This window comes from Cheilinus undulatus, linkage group 14, assembly GCF_018320785.1.
Source record: "Cheilinus undulatus linkage group 14, ASM1832078v1, whole genome shotgun sequence".
Taxonomy (NCBI): domain Eukaryota; kingdom Metazoa; phylum Chordata; class Actinopteri; order Labriformes; family Labridae; genus Cheilinus; species Cheilinus undulatus.
The window spans coordinates 40,417,268-40,439,803 of record NC_054878.1 but is presented as its reverse complement, the minus strand read 5'-3'; the positions used below and the strand labels follow the sequence as shown (position 1 = coordinate 40,439,803).

At 39.9% G+C, this 22,536-nt stretch overlaps 1 protein-coding gene across 2 annotated transcripts in view; it reads right to left on the bottom strand.

The window, feature by feature from the left end:
- The window catches only part of fam184ab (family with sequence similarity 184 member Ab), a 300,581-nt gene extending 279,308 nt beyond the window's left edge, over positions 1-21,273 (bottom strand). For both annotated transcript variants that reach the window (XM_041804790.1, XM_041804791.1), the window contains exon 1: positions 20,920-21,273. In XM_041804790.1, coding sequence (XP_041660724.1) covers positions 20,920-21,081 — 162 coding nt within the window. In that variant the 5' untranslated portion in view covers positions 21,082-21,273. The remainder of the gene's footprint in view (positions 1-20,919) is intronic.
- Positions 21,274-22,536: the final 1,263 nt, after the last annotated feature.

Genomic DNA, 22,536 nt, shown 5'->3' with positions numbered 1-22,536 from the left:
GTAGAAATGTAGCTTCTGGCTGTCCGAGAGGCAGAGGAGACATTCAAGGTCAAACATGAGGAATGACTCATCAAACACACCTCACTAACTCCACGAGTCGCAGTGTTTGTGTTTGTCTCAGCATGTGTGCGTGGAAGTAACAGGCACGTCAGGAGTGTTTTATTTGTGGTGAATAGTGCTTGAGGCCAATATGCCCCTCTCTCTCCCCATATCTTCCTCCCTGTCTGTGTGAGTGTGTGGGTGTATCTTAATGAAATCTGACAGAGAATTGTGACAATCAGTGAAGAAGCATCCTGCAGAGGTTAATAAGCTGCACTCTCCACAGCGGCAGCAGCAGGCCAGCATGCACACAAACCTCGCTCACCCCGCTCACAAACCTCCATGTGTTTTCATTCTCCTGAAATTATATTTAGAGATTACAAAGCTGAAATTCATGGCTGCAGACTTCCACTTTGTCACCTCCGGAAAAGACTCCCAGGACCAAAGCAGTGACATCACAGCTCCCTGCATTTTCTTGTTTTCTTGGATAAAAAATAAAAGCTTTGGTCTTTTCTTTCACATGCCCCTTTGACGCCTTTTAAACAAGGCAACTCTTCATGAAATCTACTGAGGCGCTAGTTTACCTCCCTAGACTCCAGCTTTTATGTGGTTTGCATTTTCACTTTCTCTCAAATGTAAGATAAGTAGAGAGTAATAGCTTAGTGAGAGGGAGCAGACCACGAGGCAGAATGTATGTAAATACAGATGTTACAGAATCAATACAGCTGCAAATATGGAGCTATTATTGTTGCAAAAGTTTTTGCAAAGGCGTACAAAGATCTGTGCACAAATTCACGAATGAGTGCACAAATCCACAAATGCGTGCACAAATCCACAAATGCGTGTACAGATCTGTAAATGCATGCACAAATCCACAAATGCATGTACAGATCTGCAAATCCGTGTAAAGATTTGCAAATGTGTGCAAAGTTTTGCGAATTTGTACATAGATCCACAAATACGTGCACTAATCTGCAAATATGTAGACCAATTTGTATTTATGGACTTAGTTCATTTTCGTTCATAATCTGCCTCTCAATTGGCTGTCATACACACATGACTTTTGCAACACTTGTACCGCGCGATTTGTACTCAGATCCGTAAGCGTGTACTGAGATCTGTAAGGCTGGGTCTGTTGCCCTCAGTGCAGGCTCACAGGCAAGGCTGCCTTTCTCATCACATCGGAATCACACAGGAGGCAGCAGTTAAGACTTAGTAACGGCTCTATATAACATCAGTGTGGAAGGAGAAATGTTATCGTATTATACTATTATTTTTATTATTCATATTTTGATTGAAAGAGTGAATAAAATAATTACTTCCTTATCTCCAAAATCGTGTCAGAGCAGTGGCTGAATTGCCATCTCTACAAGACAGGGTTTAATGTGCTGTATTTAACAGAAATCCCCATTATGATGCTGTATGAGCAACAAGATCCATAGAGTGGTCTGTAACATTTATATTTATATAAATAACAGGGGAAGAGAAAGATTGATGGCCATGCACAGAGCTGAACGGCACCCACCAATGTTGACATCTTAATCACATTACTCCACTGTCACTGAATGTGTTGATCAGGTGGCTGAGTGGCAACATCGCAGACTTTCATTCACCTAGTTGTGGGTTCAAATCTTGCAATATCCTAAATATTTATTTCTTATTACTTGGCCAGGAAACATATAGGACTTGAAAATGTGCTTTAATGTGTGATCAAAACGATCGGCCTAATGAATTATTCATTTCAGTCCATTACAGTTCGCTACAAACAGTCATTTTAATATTTTGATCATTTGCTCTGACATCATGCTGATAGTTCTGTCAGCTGCCCTTTAAATAGAAAATTGCTCTGCAGTCCCGTGAGCAAAGGAATCCCAACATAAAAATGTAAAAGCTAAAGTTCTGCTGTGGCTACCAGAAAAACTCTGAAATTAAAGACCTCAGAGTCACCTGGCTCTGCCCAATGTGGTGCTGATCCTGCACCTGCAGCACAAATGGCAACTGGTAAATTGGGAGTTTTGCCGCCTGGCTCAGCTCCCTCTTCACCACAACGGTACAACGTCCGCAATACTGCCGATGCTGAAGATGTTGACTTCGCAGTCCCTCACTTGTGAACAATACCCCAATATACTTGAACTCCTTCAACGACACTCTACCCACCCGAACACTTGTTTGCCATCATATCCAACACTAATAGTCAAAATTCCCTCAACCTGTAAAATAGATCAGAGGATCACAAGTAGCATACTTGTGTGTAAAGATCTTAGATGTACAGTGTAGCTGATAATGAAGGCTTCTGGCAGTTGCTTACAGAGCACAAGTAATACAGTTTAATGCCCACTGGTCAGTCTATTGCAGAAACTTTAGTGCCTATGTTTAATGCAAATGTAAAAGAAAAAGACCTTCTTTCAAATACAAGTGGACAAAGTAAAGTGAAACTGAAATTTTACTGATGCTGTATTGTAGTATTAGTATTATCACTGAGGCTAAGGGAAATATCAATACCTTGTAAGAACTGAGCCTTTGCAGCTCGTTCGTTCTGATTGTGTTTGCTGCAAAGGCTCAGTTTGTCAAAATACTAATAGCTGGTTTTGAACGGGAAGCAGGCTGTAATTTTGGAAACGATTACACGTCTTTTCAAAATAAACTTTTCACATGGAAACTTCAGCCCAATAAAGACTCCTTGTTGCTCCATCAGATGTGCACATAAGCAGGATGCAAAATACCAATTGCCAGTGTAGACAGACAGATTGATAGTGCTGTAATTTTAAAATTCTCTTCAAATGTAATGACTGTGATATTGCTATACAACTGTCTCCCCAAGGTGCAGCGGTTTGAATTGGTTGGCGTTTAGATTGTTGCAAGTGTAAGTGCATCTCGTCACAAATCTTTGGTCTGAACTGAAGCAAACCTATAATGTTTCTTCTTTCACAGATGCATGGTAACCAGAGATATCTATCCATCTATTTTCTATACTGTGGGGGGCTGGAGCCTTTCCCAGCTGTCATTGGGTGAGAGGCAGGGTACACCCTGGACTGATCGCCAGTCAGTCACAGGGCTGATACTTAGAGACAACCAGGGAAGACAATTTAGATTCACCAATTAACCTAATGAGCATGTTTTTGGTGGTGGGAGGAAGCTGGAATACCAGGAGAGAAACCACGCATGCATGGGGAGAACATGCAAACTCCGCACAGAAAGGCCCTGACTTGGAAGCGAACCAGGGACCTTCTTGCCGCCATACAACCTTCACAACCAAATATCTGTAAGAAAAATCAAATCTGATATATTATTTACAGAATGAAGTTAAAAACACCAGTGTCTAATAAACTGTTGCTGCTTCCAATCTGTCCTTTACATATTGACATTTCTTGGTTGAAAAGGAAGATTTAATTATGTTTTAATAAGTCAGGCTTTTCATTCTTGCCTAAATTTCAACAAGGAATATTCTAACAGCAGATGGAGAGGTGATTTCAACAGTTTCACCAAAGGGTAATAATAGTAACAGCAGCAGTGGTAAAAATTGCACTAGTGGGAGTATTCTGCAGTCTGCCAAGAATACACTTCTGCACAGAAATGAAGATATTTGCAGAACATGTGGATTTTTTTTTAATACACAAACGTGTTCTTATTTAGTCTGTAAAATAATGAAATGTTAATACTGGCACAGAAGGCTGCAGATTTGGTTTGGAATGAGCAGTATCGACCTTTAAAATCCCTGCTGCATCAGCTCTGCTTTATTCCCAAGTCAGGAGTCATGTCGGTCTGACCATCTGCTCTCTAACCGGGCCCGAGCTGCACAGATCACTGCACTACCACCCCTGGATTATGCCAAACACACACAGACACACACATCACACACACACACACAATTTGGCCTTAATGCTTCTGCCAAGAGATGACAGTGTGTTTGTGTGTGTTCAGCACTATTTTCAGCCAGAATAATGAACGTGACTGGTTTATACACCTCCCATTTTTCTGGTGATACAAACAATTTCTCCAAACAAACCCATTGTAAAACTGTTAGACTGTCATCTGTTTTATTGTCTGCAAATTATTGTCTCATTTAATCAACTCTTTCCCACTGAATGAGAGATATTTATAAAGAAGAAGGCAAATTAGCCAACTGTTCTGCCTCAGATTGTGTGAATTTCCATCTGTTTTGTCTTCTTGGCGTGAAGAAAAGTACTGGCAGGAAGAAGTTAACACTAAACTGAATTTTGAGACGGTGGATGCATGAAGAAAAACACGGACAAATAGCTTTGTGAGCAAAAGGACCATTGCTGATCAATAAAGCTCAACCAGAATGTTGATCCAATATCAAAGGAAACACCCAGTGGTCTCTTCCTAGTCTAGCAGAGGAGCTGCAGGGATTCATTGATTCAGTGTCAACTATTACATAAATCTCCAAATATTTTTCTTATTAAATCAGCTCTTTCCTCAAAAATTTGGGATATTTATACAAAAAGCAACAAGTCTGAATTCAAGCCCATTTACCAATAAATTTCATTTTTTGAGAAAAAAGGAAATTCCCAGATCCATTCAACAACACCTTGTTTGGTTTGTCTTCTCATTTACACAATTAACTGAAAGTATTTGATTAATTTTAAACAAGATAAAATTCAGAGGGGGGAAAATGCATCCACATTCTTCAGTATTCTGTCCAAAATGTGGCATTTAAAAGATCAAATCTTGTCATCTAGATGATTGCACAACATTTTGGACTATGTAGTTTACTCTCAAAATCCACATATGCAGTGTCTGCCTCGTTCAGTGAACTCAGCTCCAACTCCACCTTTGACTCCCACCTTCTTGTGGTGACTGTAGCTCAGTGGGTAGAGTTGGTTGTCACGCAAGAAGAAGGTCATGGGTTCAGTCCTGCAGTCACATGTCAAAGGTCCTTGGGCAAGACACTTCACCCTTTTTTTTTTTTTTTTTTTTTTTTTTTGCCAGGCAACCAGAACAGTTGACAACAATAAAGATGCCCTCTGAAGTTATATCTTGGACTTGTAGAGTTATTTCACAATTAAGTTAACAACATTTGTTGAAACCTGTGAAAACAAATAAGATGGATGGTCCAGGACACCTTTGAGAGAAAGAATGGGAAATTTCCAACAAGAAAAACCCAAAAAGGGTGAAAAGAACACCTCAGTCTCAACTACAACTCCTGGCTAGCTTAAAAGCTAACAACTGCCAGTAACTGCCACGGAACACTGCCTGATCAACAGGAGACGACTGAATGCTATCTACTGATGCAGCGGCCCGGCACTCCATCACTAGCAGCAAAACAAAGCCCTGCACTTACACCAGAACTGACAACGTGCCCACGGAGTTTACATCTTTCCTGCAGGAGATTATCTGGAGAATGGTGCGCTCGGAGACTGAAAGGAGGAGGACGTGGAGCAGCACAACACCTACAGCCAGCTGGGAGGAGGCAGTGACGACATTGAAGGAGAACGCAGGGCAAACAAGCCGGGCTGCAGGCTAGGCTAAGAGCGGCCCCACACAAACCTGCCCTTGAAGCATCTTTCTCCTGGATGCCTGCTCCCTTGCCAGCAGGATGGATGACGTGAGGCTGCAGATTTCTAACCATCGCTTGGAAGACTGTGTTTGCTGCTACAGAGGAGACTGCCAAACGTAATTTCCCATTTTTACAATGCAATGACAATAAATGACTATCTATCTATCTATCTATCTATCTATCTATCTATCTATCTATCTATCTATCTATCTATCTATCTATCTATCTATCTATCTATCTATCTATCTATCTATCTATGTGCTCCCACTGTTGCATCTGTGGTGTATAAATGTGTTCGATTAGCTTGACTTTAATGTGAATGGGTATATGTAAATGTGCTTTGAGTAGTCAGATTACTAGAAAAGTTAATTTACCATTCATATCTGTCTCTGGAGTGGAGTGTTGCTTTGAGCAGCTGGAGAAGAGAGATCACAAGATCGCATGTTCATGCAGGAATGTGAAATTAAGTGAGTCCAGAATAAGAGTGGCATCCAAACAAAGGATTACTTTTGCCTATCTGAAGTTGATGTAGCAAGTTTTAACCCACTGCCACAACTCATTGTGTCAGTCCTGCTTATCTGTTTATGTTAGCAAGCTATATAACCTAGCTAGCTATAAACTTTAGCTGAGTCAGTAACAACACAAGCATAATGGTGAAATATCTCACAGTAATATTACGCTCACTCAGGCAGCCGCATGCTGACAGCTAAGACCCGATTCCGATAAATATGTGCCGATACCAATACTGATTCTGATATATATATATATACACATATTATTATTATTTTTTTACTATTTATTATTGTTGTAGGTATAACATGTGAGGTTACATGAGGCTATAGTAAACCACCCAGCTCCTCTTATTTAAAAGCAAAAAAAAAAAAAATTAAAATTAATTGAATTTAAATGTATTCCAAAAAAATTTTACTACTACTAAAAATCATTTTTTTATGAACACAGTCTTGAAATCCCTGTCTATAATGCTCTTTTAAACCGTAATAAACCTCCTGCCACTGTAGCTTCAGTTAATGGCCGCAGCCTTCCTCTCTGACCCTTCACCAGATGTAAACAATGAGAAGCTCGGCGGTGGTTAACCTGTTAGCATATAGTAGGAAGACAGTTTGCCAAAGTAGTCAATGGAAATAAAGTGGTATGTGGGCTGTCGAGGGTTAAGCTCATGTATGACTACTCACCCGAAGTGAAAAGAGGCCAAATATCAAAGCATGATATTAATCTGCAAAGAGGAACAAAGGCAGGCAGCACTAGCTTTCAATGCTAGCCATGCTGTAGAGAGTATTATCAGGCTAACGTCACACCCACTCTTCTTTGTGTTCTCTCATCTTTAGACTAGTTTTGACTATTCTAAATATAGATTTACGTTTAATTGACTAGTTAATTACACCGCTAAGAACATCCCTAACTAATACTAGCTCAGTTACAGACTGTCTCGTGTCAGACTGCGGTGCGTTCATGGTCTATCGCAAACTGTTGGATGGATTTGGATTGGTCACTTGGATCGGTGCCGTCAGTCAGATATCCGATCTATTAATTACGTCCATATCGGACCAGATACCGATATTGGATCAGATCGGTCCCAACCCTAGACCGGAGCAAATTAGAGTAACAAGAGTTTTGACCAGTGGTGATCGGGGGGGCCGTTTCTGGTCAGTTTGATTCATAATGACTTCACAGCCAGAAAGATAGAGGAAAGAAGATGTGGATGCACATTTAGAGGGCATCAGAGAGGTGCATTTCAAATCTGTGAATTTTATGATGGTGCTTATCCACGTACAGGTGATAGCTCAACACACCTCCCATGTTGCACTGGGGCAGGAGGGTGAAGTGGTTAACCTAGAAGCGGTGTGATTTTACTACATTGTAAAGACTGGATGCTCCTGTTCTGTGTCACTATGATCTGTTTTTTATGTACAAGCTGCTCTTAACCAGTTGCCCCTTGAGGGATTAATAAAGTTGTTCAACTGAATTGAATTGAATAAGAAATTCATTATTTATAAATACACTCACTAACCACTTCATTAGACACATCCGTGCAATGTTAATGCAAACCAATGACAACATCTCTACTAGGAATTCTACTTCAATAAATGACTTTGTAAATGTTGACGCTGTCAGAGGGATGATTCATTTGTCTTTATGCTTATTGCTGAGGTAATAGTGTTGCTATAAGAGATGTTCCTAATATTTTGACCCTCTAGTAGTGCATGTGAGTGGGGTTGGTAAATTTCACATTCCTCAGTATGATGCTCCTCACATCAACTACAACCTCAATAAGAAGCAGAAGAATAATTAGCTTTCTGACAGTCAACGTAATTTTAGAATTAATATTTTTATATTTCAGCTATCCATACTTTATCAAGCTCCAGAGATCTTAAAGAGCAAAAAGGAGAAGAAGAGGGCAGCTTCTGTTGTGTTGTCAAGAGGTCATTTTTCAGCAACTCTCTGCTGGAACGCCTCTCTGCTGTGGAGCTGCAGCACCACAAAAAAATGACTTCCAAGCACCGTGGTCACACACATAAACCCCCCACACACTCTGCGTACTACAGTATTTTACTATCTCTGTCTCTTTCAATCCCTTCGTCCAGAAATACACAGAGAGCTCAGAGCTCTATTTCTGATTCACTTCGACACTAAAGTCAGTCAGGCATTGCTGATGACACAAAGTCACACACAAAAACACACACACCCTAGGCAAGGCAAGACGATGTATTTGTTACAGGGCATTCTCCTGACGATGCAAAATGACATGCTGCCCTCTCTGTTTCCCAGCGCAGTGACAACAACCAGAAACTTCAGTCCACATCCGCTGCCAACCGGCGACAAAATCGGGCTTATCCCTTTAAAAAAAAAAATCCTCGGCCCAATTCTTACACACCACTGCCCTGAATTATAATTTATATAAAACTTGTTGCCATAGCAGCAAACCCCCTTCTTTTGACAGAGGCCCTACAATAAAGGCAGAAACCATCAGAGAGTGTAACTTATGAAATGCAGCTTTCCAAAAAAGTGATGACAGTAAAATCCGTGCAGAGCCTGAACTACACAAAGGGCCAGAAAGCAGCTTTGTGGGATTAAAAATTACTGCATGAAGCCTGGAATGACAGCGGCAGCAAACAAGACCTGCATCATGAATCATGAAATTCAATGTCATGCGAGAACAGCAATCAATGACTGATTTACTGACTGTGCACAAAGCGTGTAGAGCCCAAGTTTTATAGCCAAACAGGCGTGCACTGAAGTGACAACACTGCTGCACAAGATAGCATGAAAAAAAAAAAGAAAATGAAAAGAAGAAATAGTGAGTCAAATTTCACTCTTAGTACGTCAATGAAAAAAATGAAGAATTTAGACCATAGAGGGTATGAACGTGACACCCCAGGCAGTGCAAGTGCCTGCCGGTCCAACGACTGAAAGACAGAAACATCAAGCCGGTGACAGTATATTTTTAAAATTAATATTTCAACACTCTTTTAGTGTTAGTTTTCAACACTCACAGTGTTATTCTTCACACATTGTAGAGTACTTTTAACACACTATTGTGTTTCCTTTCACTTTTAGTGTTAATTTATAGAATTTATTACTTAAGTTGTTGACACAAAGCAATGCACTTTTCATACTAAATAAAAGGACTTCTAACCTTGCAAAGCAGATGGATACGCCTGTTTCCGTGTTTCTCACTGGCAAATCCATTTTGCAAAGGTCCCGTCTGAAGCGTTTGGGCCCGGTTAGAAAGTGACAGGACCAATCAGTGATGAGGGGCAGTACTTTCAGACTCAGCAGAGTTGTGATGTAAGCAAACAGCAACAAGAGGCCGGTGCAGTTATGGCGGAAGACATTAGCGTGGATGCTGCTAAAGCGCCAGTTTAATAAGGACTTGATGACATTGAGTTGTTTTCTTTTCAAAACTGACAAAAGTTGTATACTGACATGTCTACAGTCGCCATGGTTTGCATTATGCGGTTCTCTATGAGTTTACTCCTCGTTAGCGGCTATGTCACGTGTCTTGTTGCTCTGATTGGTCTGTAAAGATGTGACAGAGCATTAATCAAATCACTCTCCAATTTTTTTAAAGGCTCTGCCCTTTCCCAAACACTGTGTATGAGCGGGTTACCAAAAGGATGTGTGAAACAAATCCATCTGGTGTGCCAGGTTATAAGTGTTTAGCATCAAAAACAATAATTCACCAGAAAAAAGCAAAGGGAATCCCAGCAGTGATCGCTGTACAACACGCAACATCTAAACAAATCTAAACTCCAACCCCCTGATTTGAAATAGCAGTAGGCAGGGCTTCAATCAACTGACTCTCTTCAGAGCTGAATTAACACTGAATGGATCAACACTGTCAGGTAACTTCAATACTGCCATTTAACTCAGAATGGAGTTAAAATTACACTTTCAGTGTAGGTCAGTTCAGCACCAGGACTCGTCTACTGAGAAGAAGTGCAGTTATGATGATGTGATATGTGGTTTAGCGTCATCTTGCTGAAACAGTCAAGGCCCTCCTTCAAAGAGATGTTGTCTGCATGGAAGCATATGTTGCTCTAAAACCTCTATCTACTTTTCAGTATTGATAGTGTCTTTCCAGATGTGCAAGCTGTCCATGCTATAGGCACTAATGCAACCCCATACCAGAGATGCAGGCTTCTGAAATGTGCTCTGATAACAAGCTGGATGGTCCCTCTACTCTTTAGTCCACAGGACACAGCATCCGTGCTTTCCAAAAAGAATTTCACGTTTTGATTCATCAAATCACAGAACAGTTTTCCATTTTGTCTTTATTTGAGCTTCAGCCCAGAGAAGACAGGGGCGTTTCTGGATCATGTCCATGTATGGCTTCTTTTTTGCATGATACAGATTTAACTTGCATTTGTGAAAGGAATGGAACTAGACTGTGCAGTGATTTCCTGCCTGTTTCTAATGCAGTGCTGCCTGAGGGCCTGAAGAACATAAGCATCCAATACTGACTTTCAGCCTTGTCCCTTGCACTCAAAGATTTCTTCAGATTATCTGAATTTTTTTGATGATATTATGTACTGTAGTTGTAGTTGGTACGATATTCAAAGTCTAATGTCATTTTCACACCTGATAGTCCGAGGGACTCGGCCCGTTTTGGAATGGAAATTGCAACATTGTTGCACTTTCCTTTGGTTCGGTTCGTGTTCACATTGCTCTTGGTCAAATGGACCAAAACATCTGAACGCCTACAACGTCTGACCATTAGGGGCGCTGTCGTCACAAACAAATGCGACAAGAAGAAAAGAAGGTGTAGAAGAAGATGAAACCGGAAATGCATCTCCTTCCGCCTGTCTTTTCTTCCACATAAACAATGAAAAACACCAAATTTACACTGTCTTGGGGCTTCTGCTTTTGCATTGGGGTATTATGAGCAGCCAGTGAGGCGATGAGCTGTCCAGCATGTCATTCTTTACATGAGACGAATAAATCAGCACGGACTACGACGTGTTGCTATGGCTACACAGATGCCAGGCGAGGTACCGACATATTTGGGTGTATTAAATCACATATAAATCCATTTATCATTATGCTTTATGCCACTTCCAGCCTTTGGTTTACAAGTTGGTCTGCTTTGCTTTCACACTTCAAATGAACAGCACCAGGGATCGTTTGGAAGCGGGCCGAGACCCCTCATTTTCAAGCAGACCAGAGTCCGCTTGTTTGGTCCACACCAGAGTTCGTTTGAGCTTTCACACCACTCCAAACGAACCGGACTATCCGGGAAAATGGACCAGAGTTGGTTTAAAGTGGACCAAACAGCTCTGGTGTGAATGCACCCTAAGAAATTGAGGAACATTTTTCTGAAACTGTCCCACAATTTTTGGACACACTTTCTCGCAAATTGGTGAACCCCTTTCTGCACCCAGTCTTGTTATTGACCTGTTGCAAACTAGCTTAATTAGTTGCAAAATGCTCCACCAGTTGTTTTTTATTGTACCACTTTTCCAGCCCCGTCCCAACTTTTTGAGATGTGTTGCTGACATCAAATTTAAAATGAGCTAATAATTTTCATGACATGGTAAAATGTTTCAGTGTCAACATTTATGTTTTGTGGTTAAAAAATATGGTTTTATGAGATTTGCAAGTCATTTCACTGTTTTCATATACACAGCACCCCATCTTTTCTGGAATTGGGGTTGTACATCAGTAAACAATTTTTTTTAAAACCAGGCAATATAAAGAGAAAAAGGCAAAAATCTTGATCACTAATGATTTGCAGACAGACTATGCAATAACACAAAAATCACTCAGGTTCAAAGTAGGCCAGTCAAAGTCAAAGCTAAAAAATTCAGATCGCCTCAATCACTCTTGAGTCATCCTCAGACATAGCAAGCTGGAGGAAGCCGGAAAGCACTCAGCCGGTAATGTGTCAGAGGGCTGCTCGGAGAGGTTTCAAGGTTTGCTATTTATTCCTGACTCGGCAGAGATCAGCGGTCAGTGTGAGGAGCAGATGGCCTGCTTGCTATCGGCCCCATCCCTCGCTCCCAGCTTTGTCGTGGCCTAATACAACGCGGCACGAGAGAAGCAAGGCTCAGATGTGACGCCTGTGGGAGCGAGTGGCTGTCATGTGACTTGACATATGAAAACACCATTCACTGTCACTGTTGCTTCTGCTGGTGAATATGAGCGGGAAATATCTGCTTTCCTCAGCTTTTATCTGCTCATCTTCTGATGCCATCCTCGGGGAAATAACTGTCTGAAATATTCACTGTATTGGCATTAATAATAATTTAAATACGTGTCATCTTTTAATCAAAAATGCATTCCCAGCTTGAAATTCTTTTTTCTCATTAGTGTGACGTCTGCACTGAAAAGTAAAAGTGAGGCATCAAAATGCATTCAGTATTCTGCCAAATTAGTCATCTTTGCTCTCATCCAGTAGCAGCCCCTTCTCGCAGTAACATAAAATGCCTCTTAAGCTCGCCCCAAGCCGAGTTATGACATGCTAAAACACAGGAACGCTCTTTACACAGCTTTAAGACACAGCACGATGAAGCATTTAACGTTCGTTTTAAATTGTACAATGTAGGACAAGTAATCCTCAGCAGAGGTTTACAAAAGCATTAGTGTCCAGATTATTAGACACTGATGATACTATATGCCTGCTCTATTCCTCAGAGAGATGAGGGGAAATGGGAAAGAAAGATTCATTTATTTATAATGAACATTTAGCACAGCTGCTTACAGCTCATTCTAATGTTTTCTGCATAATTTTAAGATAATCATTTTTCGTTATTTATGGTTCTTCTTGGACTGTGCTTATTTGTGGTTGCTTTATATTAAAGCATTCATCCATTTTACATACTCAGTTTTCCCCTAATAACAGGTCATTTCTAACCTTGCAAAGCAGATTGATTCGCCCGTTTCTGTGTTTTGCAAAGCTCCCATGTGAACCACGTGGGTCCACTTAGAAAGTGACAGGACCAATCTGTGACGAGGGGCAGTACTTTCGGGTGTGGCAGAGTCGTGACGTAAGCAAGCAGCAAGAAGAGGCTGGTGTAATTATGGCGGAAGACATTTGCTTGGATGCTGCTAAAGCGTACGTTTTACCAGAACTTGATGACACTTCTTCATTAGAAGAAGACCAAATAACAGCACTGAGTTGCTTTCTTTTCAAAAACGACAAAAGTTGTGTACTGACATGTCGCCATGGTTCGCGTGATGCAGCTCTCTATGGAGTTAACTTGTCAGTAGAAGCATACCTTGGTTTGGGGCTATGACGTCACGTGTATTGTTGCTCTGATTGGCCTATAAAGATGTGACAGGCAGAACATTCATCCAGTCAATGTCTTGAGTTTCTCTTCAAAGGCTCTGCCCTTTCCCAAACACCATCTATGGAAGGTTCACCAGATGGGTGTGTGAAAGAAATCCATCTGGAGTGTAAGGTTAGCAGCTCTGTAGATATGGGATAAATAAGTCAAGATCACAAGAAGATACATACTTATATCTGTTACTCATTATCACAGGAAAATGCACATAGGGATGTGATGCTTAAGGCATTTTATCTTTTTGTCTCATTTTGCTAAAATGTCCACTCACTGGTGACCTTTTTTTTTTAAAGTACCACAAATAATTTGGTTTTCTTTCTGCCTCCAGAAGTGCTTTCATTATTTTTGGCATTGATTCAACAAGGTAAAACTTTCCTAAGAGATTCTGGTCCATATTGACGTGATAGTATCAGACAGTTGCCGCAGATTTGTCGGCTGCAGATCCAAGATGTGAATCTCCTGCTCCACCACATCCCAAAGGTGCTCTGTTGGGTTGTGGTCTGGTGGCTGTAGGGAACATCTGAGTAACCAATTGTCATGTTTAAGAAACCAGTCTGACATAATTTGAGCTTTGTGACATGGAGCCATCAGAAGCTGGTTACATTGTTGTCATGGAAGTATCAAGAGGTCAGCAACAATACTGAGGCAGGCAAGAGCATTTAGACAGTACTCAGCTGGAGTCAGGTATTCTCTGTCGATAGCTGTGTATTCTGTTGCCCGAGCTACTCCCAATCATCTTGACTATCTTTAATTTAAGCCAGGCATACACAGTGCTGTTTCAGTCTGATTCTGACATGAAATTCCAGCCCAAGCACTTGTCTACATGGAGATGAAAATGTTATACTTCTGTTTCGTTTTGAAAAAGTTTTCCGTAAATATGGGATCATTTCAGAAAATGTCTGCGTAAGAACAGAATCACTGAGAATGACTGAAAACACTGTAGTATATATTCCAAGCCTGTACGTGGTGCTGTATTGCTGCCACGGAAATGCAAAAGAGAGAAGAAGATCACAGAAAACTCCTCAAAACCTTCTCCTAGTTGCCCTTCTGGTTGTTCTCCACATTGGATTGAAGAACATCTGGTGTATGTTGTTCGCCGTGGTGGTAAAGGAGCATCACATTTTGCTGTAAAAGGCATAATAAGCTCAAAAGCTTATGTAACACTCATATAATCTGCCATTGTTGTTTTGGTGCAAGTGGGCTATGCTATGTGTGATGTAATCATTTCCAGAAAAATGCGGTTGGCTGTCCACATGGAGACAAAACGGTAAGCCTTTACAGATTTGAAGTAGGAGTCAACGATAATTGGCCAGGCCAATTGTCAGTCCCCCCTATCATATATAATGATTTATTGCTTGTGTTTGTTGAGAAAAAAAAAAACTAAGGAAATTAAAAAATAATTGCAAATGAAATCGCAATTAGAATATTTTCCCAAATCATTTATTGGCACTGTGGGAGTCTTGTATCAAAAGAACTAGATGCCTTGCTTATCCCTCAGGAAAGCAGATCCATCCATCAGCTTTATTCTCAGTGGGTGTGTCACCAATTGGGGAAAATCTGTTCTAAACCTGAAGCGGTTGGTGCCGATCTGAGTGGGTCTCGGGCTAGGTTGGCTGGACCTGGCTACAGAGAAAAGAGAAAAGCAGGTAAACGGCGAGGGTGCAGTTTGCTGACAACATAAATGCACAGCAGCTGTGAAACAGTAGTGATGAGAGGTAGAAAGATTTCAAAAAGTAGCTGCAGCTTGGTCCATGCTTAGGAAGACACATCTTGTGGTTCTCCATCTTCGGGTGTGCAATGGCGGTTGGCAAGTGAAAACACAGCAAAAGAGCAGCCATACTAAGAGGAAGTGATGCAATACGCTCACTGTACATCAGTACGTCAGCCGTATCAGTGGGCGGGGACCATGGGGGGAGCAAAGTAAAGTGTAAAAAAATGCAACTGTGGAGTATAATACAAAATCTAGACATATTTATGAAGTCATCATGATTCCAGTATCGAACCAATATACCCAAGAATTCCTCTGAGAGGTCTGAATGATAATTGGAGCAACAAGGAGGTTTCCAAGTCCAGACAGACATAGATCCAGACAGACAGCTCTCCAATTATAGTGGTAAGATTGTAATGTTTAACGTCAGTATTGGCCCCAATTTTTTACATCAGGTGAATCTCTATTGTTCGTCTTAATTTCATTATCATTAAAACTGAAATTGGAACTCAATCAAGTGCCCTGCACCACTATAAAGAAACCAGTACTTATGGGTTTGTTGTTATTTGATAGCTATATAATAAACTGAGTTAAGTCACTATGACAGCTTACTTTCACTTTTCAAATTTCAACCTGCTTCTCTGGAACTATTTGAAACAAAAATATATATAGGACTAAGCTGAATTCCTCTGACTATTTCATACATTTACTCCCTGCGATAGCTTCTGTGCAGTGAAAACAGGCAGAAGTTCAAAGGTTTCTATTTTATAGCTGTTGTGTGAAAGAATATGTGCAGGGACTGCATAAAAATTTATCTCCTTGGGTAGTTTTTATTCTATACCAACTGGTTGAAGGAAACCAAACATTTCCTTTTATGTAAAAAAATACTTGCTGTTATTTCCTTGATATATACTGGATGTTATGATCTTGAGAATACACTAACAAGGTGAAAAAGACTTTTATATTCCTCTCAATGTGACTCTGAAGAGCCACCACTGCTCAAAGGCTTGTCACACAGCGAGCCCAAGGCCGCAGAATTACACATTCTTCTCCTAGCCCCTACTTCCTGATCACAAAGTGAAGTACTGAGAGCACAAATCTTATGCTAGTGTCAGTGCTAAATCCTTGGGGGATCTAAGAGATATTAGTGAAACAAAGAGAAGGCGTCGCCAAAAAAAAGGCCACCTTGAAACACATGTGAGGCTCCAGTAGAGCAGCAGCTTGATGTTAATAACACACTGGAGCTGTAAACATACTTTAACCCCAGGTGAATGTTGTGGAGAGGCTGCACCTTTGTGTTAGAAGTCTGGACCCTGTCATTTGGCCAAGTGAGAGATGAAAGCAGTGCTCCTCTGGGCAGAAAGCATTGGGAATGCCCTTGAAAAGCCCACAGGTGTAGAAGCATAACACTGCTGTAAGCTAAGCCAAAGCAAATGGAATGTTTCGCTGGATTTATTCCTCATAATGAGCTCATAAATATAATGTAACCTATTTCTATAGGACATACATGCTGCTGTAGATCAAGATTCCATGCAGTACAGATAAATATTTAAGCGTTGTGCATCATAAGCCATGTATATTAGAATTCAGCACACATACAGTCTAGAAACAACACTGTGGGAATCAAATGGCATTGAATAAAATAATCTTAAAGTTCATATGTAAGGGAAATGTACAATAACATGATTTTAAAACAGGGCAATGCTGTGTTTTATTTCTAATCTGACTCATTTCCAAGAGCTGCTCGTTGTCATAAGGGATCAAAGTTTGGGGGGAAGCGCCTTATTTAGCTGCATAATTATTTATATGGCCTCCAGAGCAACATCAATCCTGGCAAGTAAAACAAAATGCCAGCACAGTCGGTGTTGCAAATATGATTCATGACTGGTCTGATTATTGTCGTCGCTAATGACCCCGCTATTGATGGATGCAGCATCCGAACAGAGCGGATTTAGCCTTCAGGCAGCTTGTATACCTCCCAAGCGTGCCGTTCGGGTGAGCATGAGCAGGAGTGTGCACCAAACCCCACTGAAGGATTGCACAGTTTAAGGAGTCGCTGCTGTTCGACTTCAACACAGGGTGATAATGCAAGTCTGAGGATATTTTTAGATGCAGACAGCAGCTACGTCTAATTTGGCATGCAACTCAAACACCAGGCAGTGCATGTTTTTGTGAAAGTTTCAACTTAAATCTACAGCTTAGCAACATATCTAGTTTTTAAGATATGCCAGCATTTTTAAATAATATAGAGAGGGTTAGACAATGTCATGTGTATTAAAATACTTTGATTTTTTAGAATAAAGAGAATTTCAGGCTCAATGCTTAGTAAAACGATTGTTGACACTGACTAAACTACCAACAGTGATAGGTTTATTGACCACAAGAGAATCTATTTGAAATGATTTGTCTAAATGGGAAATTAACATTTTCTACATTCTATTGTAAAGCTTAAACATGTGGTGCTTTTTCACATACATGTGGAAATTGTGCTGCTGGCCGTAAGTTAAAGTGTCTTTGTGATGTTTAACATTTGGCTCACACAGAATCAATTCAGAACTGACTGTCTTTGTTTTCTGTACAGCAGTGGTTCCCAATTTTTTCTGCTGATGGATAAAAATATTTCCTTTACTATAAATATCAACACATATCCATCAGTATACGCTGAAAATCTGATCTCACACAGCTCGAATGAGTCAAAGGGAAGGTTTGTGGCTCCCTCTGATCCTTCAATGTACGTGTGAAACCGAGGGCCAGATATGACTCGTCATGTTTTCTTGTCTACAAGCTGTTGATGTCTGGTGAGAATTCATTGTTAAGAGTGGTGCACGATATTTTTGGCATGATAACAACATCAGCAGATATTAGCTTAGAAAGTGAGCTATTGATATTGGCACATATGAAAATTTCTGCCAATATTTACACTAAAACAACTGCCTATGCCAGCTGTGAATACTGGTTATATGAACAAGGAAGTTAGTGTAGTTTTAGGCTGGACTAACAGACCTGAAGTCTTTCTCTTTATTCAACATCATTCCTTACACTTTAAAGCAGAGGTTCTCAAGCTTTTCAACTTGCGACCCCCAAAATAAAGGTGCCAAAGACCGGGGACCCCACTCTTATCAAAGACAAAAATAACATTTTAATAGCCTTCTTAAAAATGTAAATCCCTTTTATTAAAAATAATAATTAAATGGATTAAAAATTGCTAAAATAGGTTAATAATGGCAAAAAACTGGTGGGAAATGTGGTAAAGTTGGATGAGTCAGAAGTAGCAAAAATTAGATAAAAATGGCAAAAAAATAACCAAAAAAAGGCAAAAATGGGCATGAATGGTACAAAGGAGATAAAAAAGGGTCTGAAATGGACTTTAAATTGGCAAAAATGGGTGGAAATGATGTGAAATAGGATGCAAAATTGATATAGACTGGCAAAAAAGGGGTAAACTGGGAAAGAAAAATAGGTGGTTATATATGCAGAAGTTGGTTAAACTAGCAAAATTGGGCATATCAGATAGTGAAATGTTGTTAAAATGGGACAAATTGGGTGTAGAAATTGGTAAAAAGGGGCTAACAGTAGTAAAAATGGGTCAACAGAGGTAACATTAGCCTTAAGTGGCAAGAATTGGTTTAGAAGTGTCAAAAAAGGGCAGAAAAAAAATGGTGGACAGGGTTTAAAATAGAGAAAAATAGGTGTTAAATGAAAAAAATGTGTTAAAATTGGTGGGGAAAATGATGACAAGGGGTAAAATTTTTGGCTAAATTGGTGTTAAGTGGCAACAGTGTAATTTAAAAAAATATTTTTAGTTTTTTCAGGGAATCTGGTGACCCCCTCTCAGTGTCTGGCGACCCCCAAGGGGGCCCGACCCCAAGATTGAGAACCACTGCTTTAAAGTGTGATTTAAGCACTGAATGTGTTCCTTTGTTCATTCTCAAACTTTAAAATGTTGTAAGGACATAAGTTAACTACATTCAATACCGGTACTGACATCAGCATTGGCTAAAATTGAATTTTAAATATTGACATATTGGATATTAGTAAAAAACCACTATCATGCATCCCTAATTGTTAACCCTACATTTACCACTTATCTCACAAACATGTCAAACTCTGCTAGCACTCTTGAGACCACTGCTTTACAGAAGATAGATTTATAGTAGGGTTCTATTAAAAAATACTATTTTAAAGCCACCAATTACTTAATAAGAGTTTGAAGATACTTTCCTACAACAACACTAAGTTAACTAAACTTCACCAAAAAAAGTACGAACATTTATGTTTGGTTGATTACTTTTTTGTTGTAACAATGCTTCTTTGCAAATAATCTTCTCCTGTTCAAAAGCCTGTTTGTTTCCCATTTAAATGATCCCACTTTTGTAAGGAACATGCATTTGTGGGATGAGCAGCAGAGCTGAGTATGGGGGTTGCACCCATGAAAACTTCCAAATCTTCTCAATCTCCTTCAATACCAAACAGCTTATTCTGCTGTTGCTACTAGGGGTGCACCGATTGCAATTTTCTGGCCGATCACCGATCACCAATCTTTAAAAAGCCTGACCTGCCGATTCCGATTTTGGACGATACCGATTTTTTTAAATAACTGACAGCATACACCTTCAATGTTCCAATTTTATTTTATTGAAAAACATTGAACAATACCTGTGAAACAATACAAATTTGTTGTTTTAACTGCACATGAGGTAGTTCTCTCAAATAAATGAAAAGTTTAGAGCATTGCTGTCCAAACTACTAAATTATATCAGTTCCTTTAGTCTTTCATTTTTCACATTTAGTAGGTAGAGGTAGATAAGATCGGTGGATAAGATCGTCTTCATATGTATCGGCCGATCGGCTGATTCCCCAAAATTAAAGAAATCGGCACCGATCGATCGATCAGTGCACCTCTAGTTGCTACTGACTCAATCAGGGGCCTGATTGGCTCCTGATTCTCAGCACTCTTGAGATGAGATTGGCAGAGATCTGGCTAATTTTTCATGGGTGTAACCCACGTACTCAGCTCTGCTGCTCATCCCAGAAAATACATGTTCCTTACAAATGTGGCCCCATTTAAAGAGTACGCTTTCTAATGATATAAGATGTATTGCTAAGAAGCATTGTTACAGAAGAGAAACAATCTACCAACCATAATTGGTTGGTATTGGTACCAACCATAACCATGCCAACCTTAATTTATGTGCTATTTTCAGACTGCAGGGCAGCACAATTGAAATAGATAGATATTGCAGTCACAAAGTCAGGCTATGACATAACACTGAAGGCTGCAATTATTTTTGCACTGCAAATCACAATATTGTCCATTAAAACTGAAAGTAGTAGTGTTGCATGACAGCCAGCACCAGTTAAAGTAAGGGAAAATAATTTTTAAAAATCACTTTTGTTGTCATCTCTCTTTTTGTAAATGAATCAGTCATTGCCCTGCCCTCATAGAAAGCCTATGGTAAGTAGCTGTTCAGCTATTAAATCGTTAAGATATTATTTCGGTCCACATTGCCCAGCTCTACTGTAATCATTCGCTCACCTCTAAATAAATCCCAGCGTCCCTCCACCAAAACACAGCCCTGAAATCGGTGTGAAAGTTGATCATTTCCACCAACAACACTCGTGCTTTTTGTGTTTTGTGAACGCCGAAAGTACTGAAAGATTCTTGAACTTAGAAGATAGCTGGATATTTTGTTATAAGTCACAAAAATCCTCGCCAATGAGAGCTCAATGACTAAATAAACAAAATTCTTAATGGAGTTTGGCGCCTGCTTCCTCCACCAGAGCGGGAGGTAGAGGGTCTAACCCTAAGGTTGGTACATCGCTCGGGGAGAGCTGGGAACAGGCCTCCTTACCTTTGTTAGCTGTGCTATTTTCTTGCTCATCTTCAGGTGCAGGTCTTGGGTATATTCCATGGTGATGCCGGACTGAAAAGACATGCTGGTTCCCGAGGATGTTGTAAATTTCCCCTGACCGGCAGGGCAGTAATACTGCTGCCAACCCGACCCAGTCGCCATCTTCACTATGATGTTTCAGATGCTTTATAGATATAAACGGCTGTGATGATAAACTGCTGCTGAGACGACCAAGAGGACCCGGGACGGTGTCGGATTTTTTTTTTTACCGAAACACAGCAAAAATAGTCAAAAATATGACGCCTTATTAGCCAAAACACAGTTAAAAATTGGTTTCATTTTGCTTGGCTTCGGTTTCAGATCACCAAAAAGGCAATTTAGTTCAAATTTAAGCCAAAGAAAGGTTCGCTACTACCATCTTGTCCGTTCAAAAATGTGACCGTTGGAAGTGCTCCGAGGTGCGGGTCCTGTCTGCTGTCACCTGGCGCGGATGTGGAGCTTCTTCTCGGGCAGCTGACTGGCTCCCCGGTCGGTCACCTTGATACCGAAATTTCTCAACGCCAGCCGTTAAGAGTGATTCGTCCTCGTTGCATTCCGGCTACATTAACGGAGAGAGTGTAGAGATTGAAGGTATGTGTGTGACAGACTCAGCGGTTGGTTGCTGCTCCTCTGTTGCCATGGATCACCTCAACAGTTTATGCTGCATTCACGTAGGATGGGAGCAACGTTCAAGTGTTGTGGGAAAAATGGGGATAAGGACGTTAGAAGCACGTTAAAGAGCCGGGAGCGCGATGAATATGACGCGAGAGCTAGACGTGACGTTCAAGGGGTGTGTTGTTGTTTTGTAATACCGTGATTAATATTTAGATAAATGAGGTCGTGTTTATTTTTCTGAGGTAAATGGGCAGCAGTTATGGAAGCCCATTTATACCAATGGAAAAAAAGGAACTCTCAGCACCTATGGGATTTTTGTGCCTATGTTCAATGGTTAAGAGTTACACATTGTAATTAGAAGATAAACAGCCGGACTTCAGATGGGTAATGAAGTGAATAAAGAATTAAAGGGAAAATATACAAGATGGGAAAAGTCAAAACTGAGAGTAAGAATAGAATTAAAGTTCTTAATAAAAAAAAAAAAAAAAAAGAAATTTAAACCATTGGTGGGTAGTCGAAATTATGAAATTTTGCGAATTACAATTAGAAAACAAAACATAAAAATTCTGATTTTTTTTTTTAAATGACAAAAAAAAAGTCATGGCTATAAGGTTATATGCAAAAAAGACAAAATTAAGGCTATGATTATGAGTAAAAAAATATAAATGAATAATGATTTAAAATCCTGTAAGAGTAGAAAAATGTAAATATGAGATTCAATGTCAAAATTCTGAGGTTAAAAAATAAAAATATACATAAGTAAAAATCATGTGATAATGAGTTTAAACTTTGAGAATAATGAGATTAGAAAAAAAAAATGATTTCAAAGTCAAAATAAAAAATCAAAAAATTGAAATGTAAATTACTTTCATAAGCTAAAAATTGATAAAATGGAAAAAAGGCAAAAAATGTTTCAAAATAATAGCTAAAAAAAAATAGAATTCTGACCTTAAAACCTAAAAC